We start from the raw sequence: 19,820 nt of genomic DNA on the forward strand, positions 1-19,820 counted from the left end.
TGTCAGATTTTAGAAGTGAAAATCTAGCCCCGCCCACCTTAATAAAGCCCGGAACCGTCTCTCTTCCAATCCAGACAAAAGAAGGAGAAAGACGACGGAGAACCTCAACCCAGCACCTTAAACACGGCTAGAAGGGCGCACGCACACCCTTCCGAACCTTAGGCACCTTCCTTATTCATCAAAGCCCGGTCCATTCGAACCGCTGAACGTCGTACGTGTTTCAGTGATGTCATACCTGTGGATCCTGCTGCTCTTTGGAGCCTTGCTCTCTGGACGTGCTAACACACAAGGTATTTGGGATTTTTAAGGTCTTTGGGATTTGTCCTATCTGTCTGTCTGTCTGTCTGTCTGTCTGTCTGTCTGTCTGTCTGTCTCTGTCTGTCTGTCTCTCTGTGAATCTATCTGTCTATCTATCTATCTATCTATCTATCTATCTATCTATCTATCTATCTATCTATCTATCTATCTATCTATCTATCTATCTATCTATCTATCTATCTTTTCAATGTGTCCACTTAAATGTCCATTTATTGGTGTGTGTGTGTATCCAGACACAGACCAGACAAGATCAATTAAAATAATGATGAGGATGATGAGTAAATGGAAGAAGCATCAAGGCATGTGTTGGCCCCTCAGCCATTTATCCAATTTACTGCATCGCAATTATTTTTTGCAAAGCCACCCCGCTAAGAAAGCAAAAACATTCCCCCCCACACTCGTCGAAGTTACTATTAATAACATCGTTTAAAAAAATGTGTAAGTTTACCTAATATTGGATCGTTTTTAACATTGGCCAAAAAAAAAAGATGTTAACTTTACTTTTAAAGGGTCTACACCGGTTAGTCTGAATTTTAAAAATACAAACCTTAGAGCATCAACGTATCTGAAATTAAAAAAAAGTAAATCCTAAACTAATTTATGCTGAAAAAAAACATATCAATTAATAATCATGAATGTAAATTGAATCGGGACACAGGAGCACCACTATGTAAAAGATTTTAAACTGGAAAAAAAGGTATAAATCATTCAGATTTTTTTTAAATCACATTAATCATTAATGTGATTTAGAAAATAATGTTATTGTCAGCAATTTAAAATGTGACTCCCAGACTCGGACAATGAGAGTGCCACTGCACCACCTGGTGCCATGGATGAGCAATTACACTTAACACAAAAATCCGATTGTCATACACAATCCCCCAAGGCGCCCCCCCCCCCCCCCCCCCCCTCCACGATTTGAGGACTGACCGAATTGCAGTCTGTCCAAAAGTATTCGTACAATAGCACCATTTGTATTGCAATTTTTGCACATCAAGAAATGTAACATCTTTATGGGCCAATTTTCAGGGGCGCATGCATTAAGTTGACAAAGAAATATATTCGCAAATGTAAGCATAATTAATAAGTGTAGCTGCAAAGGCTAAAATCTGGAGCCTGCTGGCTTCAGCAAATTGCCAGACGTTCATCTATTCTTGCTGTATTTCATTTCTTTCCACTTTGTTAAGCACATCCAATGGGCTAGGTTACACCCTTACAATATAATCAGATCCAGTACTACTGTGGTAATCACTTCTGCCTTTATAAATATGACTAACATTAGTCTCTGCTGACAAATAAAGTTTCAAGATTGATGCTTAAAACAAAAAAAAATAAAATAAAACAAGCTTCCTTTAAAAGACAAATCCTTTTTTATTCGCTTCAAAATTTTAAAACAGTTATCAGCTGTTCCAATGACATCCCTGACAAAAGTACAAGTTTCAGATTTCAGTCAATTGAAAATGGCTCTGAATCTTCAACTTGCCAAGCTGTCCAGTCATGGAAGGAGAATGTTTATCTTGAGGGATTTAGTTGAACAGAAACAGGCATATATTAATAATATATGGATTGCTTGGGTGATTTATTTGACACTTCAAATGTGGCAAAAACTCCAGAGACCCTTTATATACAAGCCATTAAAAATGACTTTTAAAAACGTTAGTTTCCCACTAAAAAAAAATAATTAGTTGAACCGCTCATCAAGTTTCGCTGGCACCCTCTAGTGGAGCATATTCTCACGTTAAAGAAATCTGCATGAATACCGGTTCCTTTGGGCTTTTACGACAAACAGCCAGGCATCTCTCTCTCTCTCTCTCTCTCGCTCTCTCTCTCTCTCTCTCTCTCTCTCTCTCTCTCTCTCTCTCTCTCTCTCTCTCTCTCTCACGCACACACACACACACACACACACACAGTTTTCTCAACCGTCACTATGTGTTGTTGACACCGAAACAAGAGAAATGCTTGCTTGCCTTTTTGTGCGTATTAGTTTTTATGTTAAGTTTTACAAGTGGCGTATGTGCAGGGAGTGTCAATGTAATCAGAGTGGACCTCCAGCTGGAGAAAACACCCCATAACTTCACTTCCTCTCCCCTCGGGGTCCTCATTGTATGTCTGTGTGTTATATATGCAGGAGCACAGAACATAAAGTCTTAAAAGTGTCTCAAAAAGGAAAATGGAAGGTTCCCCACTACTAAATGAATGTTTGCATAATGTTTGCCAGGTGTGTGTGTGTTTACACATTCAACTGCCCTATGGTGCTCGTTTGCGTGATTGGGAAAAACTGCACTTTGTGTTCCATAAACACACAATAGAGAGATATACCTGAGATAACAATGCGCATGGTGGTTTCGCCTGACAAGACACCCAGATCAACACACGTTGAGGTGTGATATTACTAAGAGAAAAAAGGTTAAGTTTCTGGTTCAAGTACACATATCTCATAATAAGTCTACATAGCTTATACGTATAATGTCCGTGACTCACATATGGAATGTATATACATAAATAAATATGTTATGATGGTAGCAGTTTGATGCTGAGATTATATGTATATATATATATATATATATATATATATATATATATATATATATATATATATATATATATATATATATATATATATATATATATATATATATATATATATATATATATACATACATACATACATTTTTCTTTTAACAACGATTGATCACTTTGAAAGAGGTTGAGTTGACCTTGTGTGTGGGGCATGTGTGTGTGTAAGCCACATGAGAGGTTTTCTGTGTTGATTAAGAGATCCCAAACAATTTAAATGAAATGGTATGTTTAGTTATTATTAACTCATTTTGACTCACCTTTCAAGGCCAACATAATATTGTGTGCCATGTCTGTCGAGATATGGGCGCTGCCATATGAAAGATTGACTTCCATTCTTCAGTTAGAATTGATGTAGGTAATATCTGTGTTGTAAGTGTGGCAACAAAGCCATCCAATGCTCACAGTTAGCACTACAGTGCTCAATTGACATATTAGGTAAGCATTAGTCAAGGGTGTCAGCTCTTCTCCACAAGAAAAACACATTTGACCAGAATTTTATTATTTATTATTATTACAATTTTAGAAGATGAAAATTCTCATTCATGCCACTGTGCGAGTTGAAAAAAAAAACTTTCACTGCAATGAATATGTCTTGAAATGAAAATCTAGCGATAATCAGTATCAGCCCAGAAAAAATCAAATTGGTTCATCATTAACTCTTTTAGTGAGTTTCCTATTTTTACTATACATATGTATTAAAGGTGTCGTGGGTCAACACCTCAAGTCTTCACCTTAGTACTTTGAGTGGAGGGTTAACGTCCAGGTTTGTTAGCTTTGGTTTGCCGCTACTAGCATGTGGTTTGGACTCGGAGGATCGCGTGCGACCACTCCAAAACGCAGATGAGTCAGAAGCCTCCAGGGAAAGCTGTGGCCAGGAAACAACGAGCGCGAGAGACAAAAGGAAAGACGAGGAAGCGGTGAGAAACCTTCAGATGCAAAACAGGCTCAACCTTAAAGGGACGGCGAAAATGTTCTTCTTGAAACAACCTCCTCTTTAAGGCTCGTCTTGTACTTTGTATATGTTGGCAGCATTGACTGGGATGGAGGGCTGGTTTTTTTGTTGTTGTTTTTTTTTTACAGAGGGCGATGGTAGTTAGCAAAGGAAATGATAAATGGGAACACAATGTTCTATAAAGTGCTGCTACAAGCAGATGGCTTGTTTTTTCTTTCATGAGGGATTGTTACATCATCAATTCTCTCATCATTCTCTTAATTAGACCTCTTTATGTGTAATTGTATGGAAGTTTACCGCAGAACAGTAACCTTAAGTTGGATTTCTAAACCAATATTCTCATGGGACATCCTGAGAATTGAATTCACCATTGCCAGTTTAGGAAGATAATCCTTGTGTAGTATTTTAATCATTTTTGCATCATTTTCTTCCAAATCATTCTCGCAGTATTTTAGCCAAGGTATTGCACACTACTTGTAGTGTGATAACTACCGTAAGTCCCCAAATATAAAATGCACCTCTGTATTGGATGCACCCTCAATTTTAGGGCAAAATGCTGACTTTTTCCAAGTTACTGTGTATAGGATGCACCAGTCTTCATTTGGTCTTCATTTTGGGGAACTAAAAGTGTGTCTTATATTTGGGGAACTCAGTAAGTGGTCATTCCATGTTGAACTTTGAAATGTTGTCATCATATGGGTGTAATTTCATCTTTTCTTATCTCAACCTTTTGAGAAATTCCCAATATATCTTGCAAATGCTAAAAAGTAAGCATGTTAAGTGAATCATATTGGAATATATATATATATGAGCTTAAGCAGCCTTGTGATCTAAAGCATACTACTGTTTATTCAGTTCCTCTCAAAACAGAGCTGAGAATAACCCCTGGCATGAGCCGCATGCTGCTTCACCAAGTCTAAAGACACACAATTTGTCTCTGTAGCAACCTGTTCTGGTAAAGTTCCGTTACAAGCTCGCACACATCTGCCGCCTCATGACTCTTCAAATAAATGATTGAGCCCTTGTGTTTGCATTACACTCACCGCCATCAGGTTGGGAGGAAAAAAAATTAAACCTCGCTCTTATCACATTTATTCAGCGTGCATGCAGGGAGTGTGTGTGTGTGTGTGTTTATGACACATGATCACACAGTCGCAATGTGTTTGCGCACGTTAAGTAGGTTTGTTTATGCATAACTTTTTTTTTTTTTTTTGGTGATCCTTGAAGGTGTGTTTGTGCTTGAAGCGTGCCAGGCTGTCTCAATCGGAGAATTTATGAGGCGACGTGTCCGCCTTCGGCTCCAACTGATACACTTGGCAAACAGAGATGTTCTGTTACAAAGCTCGCATATTTAATAACAAGATGAAAAATCAGTCTTTTTTATTATGTCATTTTTAGGAGGTTATTCATCCTAATTTGATTAAAAAGTAGATTTCAATTACACATTTTGGGCGTTTCTGAACCATCCAGCGCTTGAGGCATTGCAGCTGTAGGTACTCTTTCCACCGCTAGGCATGATTCGGCCTGCACCTAAACCTTTTGTAATAAAAATTATGCCTTATAAAGAGGTGCTTGAGATCTCCCCCAAAAATTTCAGTCTTCTGCCCCTGACCTTTTGCAGTATTTTGCCCAATCCTTGGAGCTTTACATCAAAGGCATTTCACATTCAAGGGAAATGCATTGAAGGAAGACACAAGGGAGCTGAAATTTCACCCAGATGATGACGTGTCAAATTTCAACACGGTACAACAATTTAGTAATCGCACGACCAGGAATGTACGCAATCCCTTGGATAAAATCCTGCAAGAATGATGTGGAAAAAAATGACCCGCTCGCCATTAGTCCGCTCGCTTTGCTGTCTCAGCTCCTCACATGCATCAGGGGAATGTCACAGTGCCGTCTCAAAGACGCACAGGCGCACGCCAAACAAAAGCGGGCTCTTCTTATTTTCTCATTAGTGCACACTCGCAATGCCAGCATGGATGCAGGCTTTTTTTTTTCTTCTTTATTGTGTGTGGAGGCAGGTTGGATACTATGATTGATGTCATCCCATTGTGGCTGCAGCAGGAACACATTAGTGCAGGGTGGGGCTCCCTGTGTATGTGTGTGTGTCATTGAGGTTACGCGTGTTGTAATATGTGGTGAAACAGTTTTTACCTTTCAGGCAAAAGTTAGCGGTAACAGATGGACAACAAATGCAACGCTTATACAAATCCCAAGCACGGTCTTGTTTTCTTTCTTTGTGACGTATTCAAATGCGCAGTGGAAACATTAACGTTGAACATTAGGAAGTATTTTTCCTTTTGGAAATAATCTCTGTCAGCATCAAACTGCCACCATCATAAAATGTTTATTTAGTGTACCAAGAAATAAGAGTAAATTTTTTAAAACATTTCGAAATGTTGTGGTAATTTTAGAAACAGGTTAACCATCAGATAAATTCTTTTTTTTTTTTATATATAGGCACTCCTGAGTCCCTTTTATTTTTATAGATGCATGGAAAAAAAAAAGCTCTGATGGCAGCAGCGAGCCAAGTCTGTGGTTTGGTGTTTGCCAGGCGGCACTGTAATTTGTCTTATTTTCTTCTCCATTTCCTTTTATTAGATGAGGTGGCCCCCACAGAAGATGCTGCCTTCCATACGACCTTGGAGCCTGAAATTATAGAACTTGCAGACTTGGAGAATATTGCTGTAGCAGAGGTGAAAACATGTGGATTCATTGCAACCAGTCAACCAGACACATACTGTACTGAAGACAGCAACATTTTATTTTCAGCATTATTTTTACAATACATTATTTATTTTAATAATATATTATCATTCAACACAGGAAACTGACCCTGAGCCAACTGAAGAAGCCCATGAAGAAGTAACTCCAGCTGAAGGGGAAGCAGAAGCGACAGTTCCGTCAGACGCGCACCCAGAACCAGAGGATCCCGCAGAAGAGGAATCACAACCAGATGCTCCTGCGGATGAAGAACCAGAGGCTACTACTGAAGGAGAAGCAGAGGCGGCTCCAGATGGAGCAGAAGAAGCAGGTACAGAAGCCGAACAAGAAGCTACAGCTGAACCAGAACAAGAGGCCGCAGCAGAAGAAGAACCAGTGGATACAGTGGAACCAGAACCCGCAGCCGTGCCAGAGCCAGAGGCTGCAGTCGAACCAGCAGCCGAGCCAGAACCAGCAACCGGACCAGAATCAGCTGCAGAACCACAGCCAGATGCTACTGCGGAAGAAGAAGCAGAAACAGAGGCTCCTGAGTCAGAAGCCACTCCATCAAGTCAAGGTGATATGGAATGTTTTTTCTTAATGTGACAACTAGCGATGCAGCCATCAAAAATGTTCGTTTTCAGAAAACTACTGAACACTCGAGCATTCTGAGAAAAATATAAAATGTGTAGTTTTACTTGGTTTAAAGAACAATTATGAATACAGAAAGCGATAAAATATTTTCCACTGAACAACTTTAAAACGTTCATTTTTAGATCATCAGCTTTGTTTCAATTAAATTTAAACTAACATAGCAACAAACTATTTTAGTCTCTAAGAATTTTATGGAGAGTTGAGTTCAAATCTACCCTTTTGGCAGGGATGTCCTAACTTTTCCCTCTGAGGGCCTCAAACAAAAATATCGAAAGATGTAAGGCCCACTTTTTTTCTTAAATTTATTGATAAAAATCAATCAAGCAAGCAAATACAGACTGTCGATATAAAGTAGTAATTAAAAAAATAAACTTCGTCAAAGGTTTTGTTTAAACGTGGTAGTTTTTTTTTTTAACTCCTCATGCTATCATAAAACCATTTTATGAGTATTTTTTAAATAACATTGTGATCCATGTCAAAAGTATTTTGGATAAATGCTCGGGGCCACAAACATGTGCCCCCGGGCCATAGTTTGGACATCAGTTATTTAGTGCCTTTGAAAAATCAATTATGCTGCTAGCTGCTAACTGCGCTATCATCTAGCGCTTCTCAACTCTGCTAGCTGCTAACGTTGGACACGCCGCTGATCTGTGACAACAGGCACTGTATTTTACAATAAAGTTTGTTTTTAAGCACCCTTAATTAGCATATTTAGCAGCTCAACTGGATTTCAGGACACTGTATTGTTGGTGACATCACAGATGAGTTAATTTAGCCATCATGTGGCGACACACTGCCCAGATCTACCAGGTCTTCTCTCCCTCAGATGTCTTTGTAAATTCTTTTAAATCAAGACTATTTAAATGTATCCTTCCTGCCATTCTCTCTTTCAGGTCCTGCAGCTGGTGCGGAAGATCCAGAATCGGCAGGAGACATTCCCGATGTAGATGAGCAACCCAGCGCCGGCACCGATGCGTCTCATGCCCACGAAGAGGTCAGTCAGTGTCAAGTTTTCTGGAAAGAGACCAATACCTTCTCTTCTATGGAAATGTCCTTGATTCTGCTTCCATCACTTAATTTAAATGACGAGTGTTTAAGGGGGAACTTAACCCAACTGACTTAATAGTTTTTTTTTCAGTCAAATTTATGATGTGAATGATGCATTATGACCTGGAATGACCTTCAGTTGACAGTTGTGCATTTTCAGGAGTTAATAGCCTGACTTTATCGTCTTCTTAACTTATTCAATGCCAAGGATGTATTTTCAGGTTTTTATAGCGTCCAGTCATTCAATCCCAGATACTTAAGTCTTAAATTGATGCTTAAGTATATTAAGGACATTAATTTCCAGATACTTCAGTATTAAATTGAAACTTAAATATCTATGACTGAATGTCTGAACTCTTAAAAGAACGTGAAAATACGTCCCTGGCATGGAATGAGTTAAGAAGGCAATAAAGTCAAGCTATTCACTCCTGAAAATGCACAACTGTCTACTGATGGTCATTCCAGGTCACAATGCATCATACACATCATAAATTTGACTTTAAAAAAATACTCTCAAGTCATTTTGGCTAATGGTGGCTGCCTGCTTAGAAGAATCCAAATTGTATTTTGGTTTCAATGTTAACTACTGAATGGATCTGATTCTTTAACGACCATAGCCGTCAGTAGTAGTGAATGAGTTAATTATTCTTTGTTTTGTCCTCAAAGGCAATATGAGTCTACCACATTTTGAGTAGCGCTGATACAGACTATCCAATGTGTTCTTGCAAAAAAGAAATTGGGCGGATTTAGTTCCGCTCTAATGCCCCTGCAAGAGTCCTTATGTTAAATAAAAGATTTTCACAGCACGGCTCTGAAGATGAAGGCACAGCAGGAGCAGATGCAGTTGTGCCACATGACGAGTCAGCTCACGCCGGCGTGGAGGTGGACGTTAGCCCAGACACAAATGCCCAAGTCCCTTCAGGTGAGGAAATACACGTGTGTTCAAAATCAATACACATTTCGTTTTGCTACAAACATAAATTTGTGTAAAGTGGGATTCCTGACGTTATGGGAACCGCCTCCATTGGGCCGTTAAGTAAGAAACTGTAAGTCCGAGCCCCCCCGTGAATTTGATTCAGTTAGCTGCTCGGTGGAAAATGTAATCTTGAATGAATCTAACATGCATGTTTTTGGAATGCGGGAGGAAGCCGGAGTACTTGGGGAGAGAACACGCAAAGTCCGCACAGGAAGGCCGCAGCCCGAACTTGAAACCAGAACCTTAGAACTTTGAGGTAGCCGTGCTAAACACTTTATCAGGGATGTCCTCTGAGGGACGTATATGAATAAACAGAAAGATGTAGGGCTTCTTAAACATATCAAACATGGTTCAAATAAATTACATAAGCGATGACCCAATATTAATATAATTATTGAAAAAGTCATACATCAAAGACTTTCAGTTAAAGATGAGGCAAATTAGGACCTTTTTTTTCATACTTCCAATACTGTCCTCCATCAAACTGTTGTGGACTTTTCAATATTTAGGGAAGATGTCATTTTAGAATATGCCACGGGCCGCAAAAACATGGATGACAAGCCGCAAATGGCCGCCGTGCCGTAGTTTGGTCAACTTTGCACTATATCATAGCTTAAAACTAATGAATGTTGTGCTTATTGTCTGTGTGTCTTTCTTTTCAAAAAAGTATTGCTTTTTTTCCAGTGCATCATACCCTGAAGTGATCCTATGAACATCCATGGAATAAGTTAAAAATGTTGCATAATCGTTCATTTCAACACATGTCCAGTTCTCATGCGATCTCCTGTTTCAAATTGGACGGCAACTCCCTGTTTTCTCGGCACATTAATACGAAACATAATTCTGGGAGTTTCTCTTTGCAGCACGAATTACCTCGACAGGTTATGAGCCGGGTGGCTTGTGGTTAATTTACCTTGAATTCGGAGCAAGAAATCTCACAAATAACCTCAGCGTGACTTGATCACACTGGAGGTATCGGCCTTCATTTGTCTCTGCGTGTTTTTTTCCTGCCCATTTTTGATTTGCTGCTTGTTTTGTTGGTTTAATTCCACGCCTTGTTCTCTTCTCACCAATTATTCATCTGTTAAATATTAGAACTGTGCTTTGTCAATGTCTCCCTGAGTGGAAATCCACCTGCTTTTTTTCAGTCATGGTTAACAGTACAGAAGATTCTTGAAAGTCCAAAGCAGTGCTGAGATTATTTTTTTTAATCATCTCAATCACAGCAGAAGGAAGACATGAAAATGCAGTTGTCGCACCAATTAAATCTAATGTTATAATAAATAGCCTGCAAAAGTGGAGGGATATACATTCTTTTTGAGAAGGAGCTTGCTTTCCATATAAGCAGGTCAAGTTTAGCCTAGCACATAAATGCAACGCATTCAGCTGAAACTTCAGCCACAGCTAATGATAGTAAAAAGGCCGCGAATGTAGTGAGCCATAGCCAAGTTCTTTGCCTAAGCTAACCGGAGAACACCTCACATTTGAGTGAGTTTGCGATGGACAGGATGGACGATGCTTTAAGTTAATGTTGCTTTGTAATGATTTGGTGTTTGAAAAAAAAATAGCTTGTTCAAATGGCTCTCCATTTAAAGACATTTTTTTTATCAGAAATGTTTTGCCGACGCCCACACAAATTCTCTAAAATATCAATATGAGACCCAGCCAATTCATTTATGTCCACTGTAGCGGACATTCGATTTTGGTTGACATCTTTTGACTCTTTGGAGCTACCCTACTAAGTCCTAGTGTGTTGGATACAGGACATTCTAGTTTTTCCAATTGTGTCTCATATGTTAATGTGACTGTAATTAACATTGCTGTATTGCTAAGCCAGAAAAGGCCCAACAGTGGACACAAATGAGGTGAACGCGCATATAATTACGTGTCGTGGCAGACAGCTTGTCCGTCTATTGTGTCTTTAAAATGTCTCCAACCTCCCATTATCGTGTGATTATAGATATAATTTATGCTGTATTACCGGATGGACCTTAATTCATGAGATGGAGAGTGTCTGGTTTAGCACTCATCTAAAAAGCAAGATGTTTTTCTTTCAAGACCGATTCACTGTACCGAAAGTAAATCATCACAAAGTGTAAATAATAGAGCGATGCTACCTTGACCCATTCTGCGTTCCACTGAACATTCTTGTATAAATCTTCCATGGTTTTCCCCAAAGAGCACACGGCGAGGCTGTAATGTATTGTTGCTGTCAAATAATATCCTAAAATCCATGTCATCACCACTTCACACAATCACGGTCAACGCCCTTTGCCGCTATTGTTACCGTCACGGGCTTTTCATTATAGCCGTGGGGGGAATGACATGATGACGGACGGGCGAGGTTGCTATGGCGACGGTGGGAAGAGACGCCGTCGGGGTCGGGGGGAACATCTGGATAATATCCCACTTGGGTGGAGATGTATGAAAAGTGACCTACGGGGATTAAGTTTGACTTTTGCTCGTCGGTATTTGTGTTTTATCAGATGGAGGCTTTAACTTGGAAGATGCTCTGTCGCAAGACGACACGCATGACAAGCCGGCGCATTCGGGGAGGAGCAAGAGTGCCGGATCAGTTGGTTAGTGGCTTCAAATGTTGAGAATGTGGGTAGAGGGAGTTAACATCATGCTGATTTTCATGTTTTATATTCAGTTTGAGTATCACACATTATTTTTGCTGTACCTGATGGCTGAATTCTTGTCTGGGTTTTTTGTCGTTAAATTGTGTCACTCATGACAATGCGCTTCCACATGAAACCTAACAAAATAAAACAGCTTTTTGTAAAAAGCCAATGCAACAATACGTTGCCACATGTTCCAATTAATTTGCTCTTAATTTGAAAAGTAAAATTTACTGTTCCTTTCACGACTTTGCAAAGCATTCAATTAGATATTTTAATACCTGCAGAAACCCTCCTAAAATCTAGTACGTTTTTTATGTTTACCGTCGAAGCAACAAAATAAATCGTTGCATGTTGTTTGCTCTCATTATTTTACGCAACTAAATGTCAAATACAACACAAATATTCATAGATAGGTTACATTTTACAGCAGCTAATCATAATGATCACCGATTAGCTTAGTGCTAACGTTACTTGAAAACGCCATTAACAAGCTACTTCATTGGCATCATACAATCGCCATGGTTTTTCAACAAGATAAACAGTCGTCCTCCCTTAAAGGGGCAACACACCTTTTGGGGGGTTAGGGTCAACCGAAGGGAAGCGAATGCTGACATTTTTTTATTTTGTGTTTTTGTCAAAATGGGGTTCACAGTGCGAAGGACTTCGAAATTTAGTTTGTACAATTAGTACAATTAAATATGTAACAATTAAATGAACACCTCAAAATGTACCCAAAATGAATTTTGTTCATAAAGCATCATAAAACTGACAGTTGTGCTTCCACCCAAAATTTCACAATGGCCTTACGCGTGATTTACACATCTCTCCCCACGCAGTGCTTTTATGTTCCATTTCGACAGCAATGTGGGAACAAGATATTTTTCCCTTAAAGCCCTTTTATTCTGCACCTGAAAACTGAGTCATCCAGGTCAGTTTAATCATTATAATCGAGTGAAAGGCACTCCTCCCGTGTACTCTGTCATTAGTGGCTTTCTGGAACAAGTTGAAGCAGGACTAAGGCAGCCATGACAACACATGTACTGTACACACAAGGACAGAAAACGTTCTTGAATTTTTTTAGTCTGTATGCTTCCCTCACATGTTTTTTTTTTTTTCCCCTTCTCCATAGCACATGTTGCCGAAGCCACAGGTGAAGGTAAGCAGTCCCCCAAAGTTCTATAAACATTATTCTATAAATGTTTTATGCAACATATGACCTCTTGTGCAGTATTTTGATCAATTTTTGGTCATTTTCTTCCGCATTTTTCTCTGAGTATTTTAGCCAAGGGGTGGTACACTCTTGGTCGTGTGATAACTAAGTGGTTGTGCCGTGTTGAACTTTGACATGTTGTCACCATCTGGGTGAAATTTCAGCTCCCTGGTGTCTTCTTTCAAAGCTTTCCCTTTGATGTGAAAGGATCTGACAAAATACTGCATAAGGATTAAAAACATTAAGTGCCGTATCAGTGTAATAATTTGTTATCGCTTCTTTTTTTTTTCCATCAGATGCTGATGATGAAGGTGAGTTCTATTTTTTTTGCAATCATAAACCAGCTGTTGACTGTGTTGAACCTAGCGTCAATATATTCTTATTTTTTACTGCAGGATAACAGTGTTATGCAGTTTTCCAAGTGTGTCTCTCACAATAAGGGTCCAACAAAAACAGCATTCTTTTGATTGGTTTTAAAAGATAATTCCAATAATAAATCAGCAAGCTGCTTTTCACAGGTAGATCAGATTGCTGTGTGTGAATTGAGCAATCACAAATTTGGCTTATCACTTAAGTGCTTCAAGCCTACGCTTTTCCTTAAGCATGTTGCAGCAAGCGTGGACACCAGAGCTACCATAAACCGTTCTGCTTCGTTTGTCTCAGGAACTGGCTGAAAGACGAGAAGATGTGGTTTCATATATTTGTGTTCTACACTTTTGTCCCTTTTTTTTCAAATTTCTTTGAGCCCATTTAAAGGCATTCGTACATACAGTAAAGAGAATACATTAAATTCTTCTGTGAAAACGCGAGTGATTGACATCCACCTCAATTTATCTCATAATTACATCATAAATATACCTCAAACTAAATTAAGAAAGCAAAATATCTCGTCATGTGTCATTTTTTTTTTCAGGAAAAAAATGCTCGACGTTCATTTTTGCAATGAGCAACCAACTCAACAGATCAAAAACAGACACATTGACAAAACTAAAAGTCTCTTCTCTGACCTACAAAAAACATAAAGCAGCCAAGTTGTCAACATACTATCTTGTAATAATGTTTTAAAGTAATTATTTACTTCCGGCACAACTAGTCAATTAATAAAATAATTGATTAGTTGACTGATTAGTAGCAGCCATTTTAAGACATCCCGTTAGCCAAAATGGAAAAAAAAATTATGAATTGAAAAAAATGTAACTATACTGTAAAATGTGATTCACAAATCCTTCAGTTAGATTTGTTTTAAGTGTGTTGTACATACTAACAAACTTGAAGTTTCTAAAGCTAAATCTGCAAAAACATCACAAGTCCTTTTGCTGGTCTCTTGAAAAAAAAAATGACTGGCCAAGACTGGCCACAACATTAGGTACGCCTCCAACTTGAGAATCAAAGTATCACTCTGTATCAGAGATGTGTCATCATGATTCATTACTCGCCCACGTGCATTTTCAACTTCATTTCTTTTCTGACTCACCAAGTCAAGCTGTTTTGAATCCTTTGTTTCATTCCCTCACTCTCTCCCGCTCCAGCCCGACATCCTTCCTTGCCAGCCTTGTGTTACTATGGCGGCACGACATCCTGCCAATTCTATCGACATGGCAACTCAAATCACTTATAATAAACAATAAGGCAATTTGTGCAGATTTGATATTAACCCTTGTGCACACATTTTGCAAACGCTACACATTGCATTTTTTCCCCTAATTTACTTCATACTTAATTTACTAATGTCCCCTAAATACTTAATACTGAAGTCTGTGATTTGTCTTTGGGATTAAACGAATTGATTCACGGATGCGGTAAAATGATTCAGATCGGTGTTGCTATGGTAACCAGGTCACAGCTGTAGACTGAGCTGTGTCGCCGCCGTCAAGGTTTTAATGGGTGATAATTACAACATAAGCGAGGTAACAGGAATGTAACTGTGATAAGTATATGCATCTTTCTCTTTCACACTGACAAACACAGCAAGCATTTTCATTGAGAATTTACTTGCGGCGATACATCAAATTCCAACACATTAACGTGGCATTAAATCATTTTTGGATTTTTAAAAGCCATTACAAAATTACTGCAAACATACTGTACATGTCTGCAAACATGTTTCAATCCAGTTTATTACACATTACATTTAATAAATCAAACAAACATTGAATAAAAATATGTTAATGATTAATCAGTAATAAAAAAGTTGCTCATGCATCATCAAAGCATTTACAAACACATGTTAAATTCATGAAAGGAATAAAAATGCATGTAAAGGTCTATAAAAGTTCAAAATATCCTGTAGACAGCAGAAGATTGCACAAAAATATTCCATTCCATGCTGTATAATCATCTCTTTTAGTTTTGCATGAATGGGCGCACGGACACACCAGAGGCCGCACTGATTCGTTTTTGCATGTACTTATAACGATTGTGTTTGAATGAATTTGTTTGTGGCTTTTAGAATCCGGGTCGGGCTCCTTGGCGGCCATTTTGTGTGCAGTGGGCGTGGCCTTTGTGGGAGCAGGCGCTGCATATTTTAGCTACCAGAAGAAGAAACTCTGCTTCAAGAATTTACATGGTACGGACATCCTGTTCTCTTATATATATTATATATAAAGCTATATATATATAAAAAAAAATAAATATATATATATATATATATATATATATATATATATATATATATATATATATACATACACACACACTAATTAGTCTTCAAGAACTTATCTTCCAAAGAACTTCACTTGACTGTGAAACAAGACATTTTTCCGCCAAGTCAGGTGGAATAATTGTTATCACTGTCAATACAAACAAAGACATTGTCCAAAAACTGTCAATTCAGCGCCCCTTTTATTTACAGTACACCAAGAAAATCTACTGGTGAAACTGTGAAAGACAAGAAGATGCTTGTGATATTTGATTTGTTTGAATGGCGTGTAAAAATAACACACTAAATTGAGAAAAAGACCAATTGTGTGGATTTGCGATAACATAAGAAAACAACCATATTTGGACATACAGGATTGCAACATGCACGTTCGTGTGACTGATATGAATCATGGCAATTGTAAAAATGTTATCGGAGATATCAAAGATTCACAGCTGAGTGATGTGTCGCAATAATTGTTTTTCAAACTAACATGTGACTCTTTCAGAAGAAGACCCAGAAGCCGCACGCAAAGCCAATGCGGGCGAAGCTCAGTCGGACCCTCAAGGTACGCCAAGCCCCCCCACACACACACATCTGCATGCACACTTCCACCCGAATTTGCCACACAGCATTAAATTTTTTGACGGTGTCTTTTGGCAGTCCTTAGCAACCTGCTGAACTCCTCGTAGAGCGGAGATCACATGACTCGACTTGGACCAACCACAGTCAAGCAAAGTGGCAAGCTCATTGTGGAGCTGCATTACTGTGAGACCCTAACTGGGGGCTGTGCGTGTGTGTGTGTGTCGTTGTGTGCGTGTGTGTGCGCGCGCGTGTGTCAGAAAGATGCTCAAAAAGAGTATGTGTTTTCATTAGCACAGTACGTGTGTAAAGTAACAATGCGACTTGATTTGCAACGACAATTGGCCAGACATTTGTTTGTCCAAACTTGTTACGGCTTCATGACCTGAATACTTTTTAGAAATTTATCAAGTCATGCCCCTCCATTTATAGGAACAAAAAAAAACAAAAAAAAAACAATGTGACTGTTTTTAAATGACGATTTTATGATTGTATGTAGACAGGGTTAATCCTTTCAAACCAGCCACAATATATATATTGCCTCAATTGTATAAAAATTAATAATTATTGATATATAGTTAATGACAATAATTAATAATGATCTAATAATGCTGATAGCTTCTTTTGAGTAGTACAATCACAACAAAATTGGTCACAAAAAATACATGAAAACAGGGTACAACGATCATTGATTTATGATTAAATTCGCACAATTAGGGTGTAAAAAAATCACCGCTTTATAATAACTTATAATATTAAGTATATGTTTGCAGTTATTGTTGATAGGAGACATGAAATTTGAATTTTGGGAATTGGATTACATTAAGTCAATGAATATGTAATGTATTGCCTCAACGTTGAGATTCATTGTACATAAACTAATGATTAGAAAAAAAGACCTTTGTGTTTTATAACATGAATCCCTTTGCTGCCTCTATGAAATCAAAATTTTATCGGGGTTGCAATGAAAATGACTTTTTCGCTAAAACCTTGCCACAAAAAGCAAATTTATGAGTGTTTGAACCAAGATGGCTCTGATGTAAAACATTGTGGTTCCTTTTCTGATGATTGTAGACTGATGGACAATACTGTCTCCCCACCCTAAAAGGTAGCCGCCTGCAATACTTCCATTTTGTTGCCTTTCGTCCCAATACTTTCGCTCATTTAGGTGTTTTAAAAGAAGTAATAAAAAAAAAATCCATATAGCATTTTAGTGGCTTAAGCCAAGTGTCACTGTGAGGTTTGTACTTAGATGTCGTTAGTCTAGTTTTTCTAGAGTGCCTTTCACTGTCCCTGTCTGGCTTGTCCCATGTACAGATGCACCGAATGTCTCCTGAATGTCCACTTCTTAAAGAGACGCACGAGTTTGAAGCACGCTTAAGCCACATCTAAAGAGGTTCACCTCTTCAGTTAAATTGGACGTGTGCTGCTGCGAAGGAATCAAATATATGCACTCGAAAAACAGTTGGATTAAAAATAACCCAAATATGGGTCAGGACCGACCCAAAATTTGGTTCAGTTTGACACAACTATCTGGGTTTGTTTTACCCAAAAGAACTCCCAATTTTGGAGTTGTTTGGTGTAAAACAAGAGTGTCAATCATATGGCCCGCGGGATGGTTCTTACCCACAAACGTTTAATCCGGCCCGCAAGAAGATTTTGTCGCGTAAAGTATTAAAAACTAGCTGAATTCTTTTCAAAAAATGAAAAACTTGAAATGTTTTAAGATGGATAGAAAGGTTAATGTTTTATAATTGATAGTGATGTTGTGCTTGTACTATTTTGGACAGTGTTAAAAAAGAATAAGACATCCGAATTTATCGTTATAAAGTTATATATGCACCATGATTTTATCATCCGGCCCACTTGGAAATAGATTTTCCTCTATGCGGTCCGCAAGTTAAAACAAGTTTGACAGCCCTGGTGTAAAATAACCCAGAACATTGGCTAAAATTGACCAATTGGTTCTGTCCCTTCTTTTAATATATAATTGGATTATTTTTAACCCAACTGTTTTAGAGTGTGGTTTTATCAAGAAAAACTGCTGCATCTAAACACAGTTCTTTAAAATTAGCTTATAAAAGCTGACAAAACCTATTTGTCGGGACAACATGTGCACAGCCATACTTGCTAGCTAGGGGACCTGACACAGCATCGTAGACAGCTTGTCTTTCCTCACATTGTCTCCTATTCAATGCATGACATTTTTTTGGATCAGAGTCTGACCAATCAAGGTCCCTCAATCCATCAGTATTGACTGGAAATTTACAAGAATAAATCGAGTCATCAGAATCGGACTAAGAAAATGACACACATTGAATAAGAGACTATGGAAGGAAGGCCCGGCTGTCAACGGTGCTGCGTCGCATCTCTGCCCCCCTGCTGGCAAGTATGGTTGCGTGCATGTTGTTCGGACAAATAGCTTCCCTGAGCTATTATAAGTTAACCTTTAAGGAAGCTTAAGAACCGTCTTTTTAAGCAGGAATGACATTTTTCAAGTCAATTTCACCTGATACTTGAGTGCTTTGTATAATGTCTACTACCTATGACACATCAACCCTCATTAACGCGTGTCTTTATTCTGTTCAAGCCAGCTGTCTTTATCTGCCATAATCACTGTTTTTATGCTAACCATTGTCTATTGTAAGGTGCCTCAGACTGATTCTTTTTTTTAATAGCGTGTGGTTATTAGTGATTGTTATTGTAAAAAATTGCCTAGAAATGAGGGGCTGCATCGACAATGATTTTAGTATATACCTTAGCAACTGTAGCACAAATTACTAACAACTGAATGTTTTTTTTTTCTGTTGCCTTACGGTTGCTGTGTTCCCTTTAGACCTTGCTTGCTGCTTGACATGTAAAAAAAAAAAAAATGTCTGCAATACTGTACATGACAGAGGCTGTTACGAATAGTCTGGCCACAATTACTGTGATATTGAACATGAATTAATTACAATGCAATCGCAATAACGGGTTGGGCTAATTTGGTCACATTTTTCAAAAATAATCGATTTATAACAGGATGCTTAACCCATCTTATTTTGCACATTTATATTGTTTTCAAACTGGCCTGGTGCAAAGAAACATACCAATCAGACCTGAAGAAGGTATGAGCACTCAAAACAGTACTGTATGTCACCTTTTGTTTTGTTTAACTGCTTGTACCTTTAATATAATATATATCTTTAATTGGCGATCCTCAATCATCAACAAATCAGTTGTGCCCATCCCTAACTACCAAAAGTACAGTAAGTCTCATTTTTAGATTGTAGGCACGTCGAGCTTTACTTTTGTTACATCTTCAGCGTACCAGTCATGCCTTAGAAGCACATTTGAGAAGCAACAAGGCTATGAACACAAATCTCTTATTTCCTCTAATAATATGGAAACATATCATTTCTTTTCTATGACTATTCAGTGTGCTTTTTTTTAATGTAGGAACTGTAAACTTCATGTCTGTCATCAAAGCACTTGTGGTGTAAATAATGTTGAAGAGGTGAATTAAACAAGCAGTTTTGGTGGAAGTTGGCCTT

At 38.3% G+C, this 19,820-nt stretch overlaps 1 protein-coding gene across 2 annotated transcripts; it reads left to right on the forward strand.

Moving 5' to 3' along the window:
* The first annotated feature begins 64 nt into the window (after positions 1 to 64).
* LOC148423819 (uncharacterized) lies at positions 65 to 19,811 on the forward strand. 2 transcript variants are annotated; one of them, XM_088415210.1, is made up of 11 exons: positions 65 to 290; positions 6,455 to 6,549; positions 6,680 to 7,133; positions 8,104 to 8,204; positions 9,062 to 9,179; positions 11,720 to 11,812; positions 12,987 to 13,013; positions 13,364 to 13,378; positions 15,517 to 15,633; positions 16,214 to 16,273; positions 16,369 to 19,811. In XM_088415210.1, exons 1-11 carry the CDS (start codon positions 227 to 229, stop codon positions 16,395 to 16,397), a joined length of 1,173 nt encoding a protein of 390 aa, XP_088271336.1. In that variant the 5' UTR covers positions 65 to 226; the 3' UTR covers positions 16,398 to 19,811. The 2 variants fall into 2 exon arrangements, with proteins under 2 accessions (XP_088271336.1, XP_088271337.1); XM_088415211.1 differs by having other exon boundaries at positions 16,217 to 16,273.
* Positions 19,812 to 19,820: the final 9 nt, after the last annotated feature.

Source organism: Hippichthys cyanospilos, chromosome 5 (genome assembly GCF_059441005.1).
Source record: "Hippichthys cyanospilos isolate Australia breed blue-spotted pipefish chromosome 5, RoL_Hcya_1.0, whole genome shotgun sequence".
Classification (NCBI taxonomy): domain Eukaryota; kingdom Metazoa; phylum Chordata; class Actinopteri; order Syngnathiformes; family Syngnathidae; genus Hippichthys; species Hippichthys cyanospilos.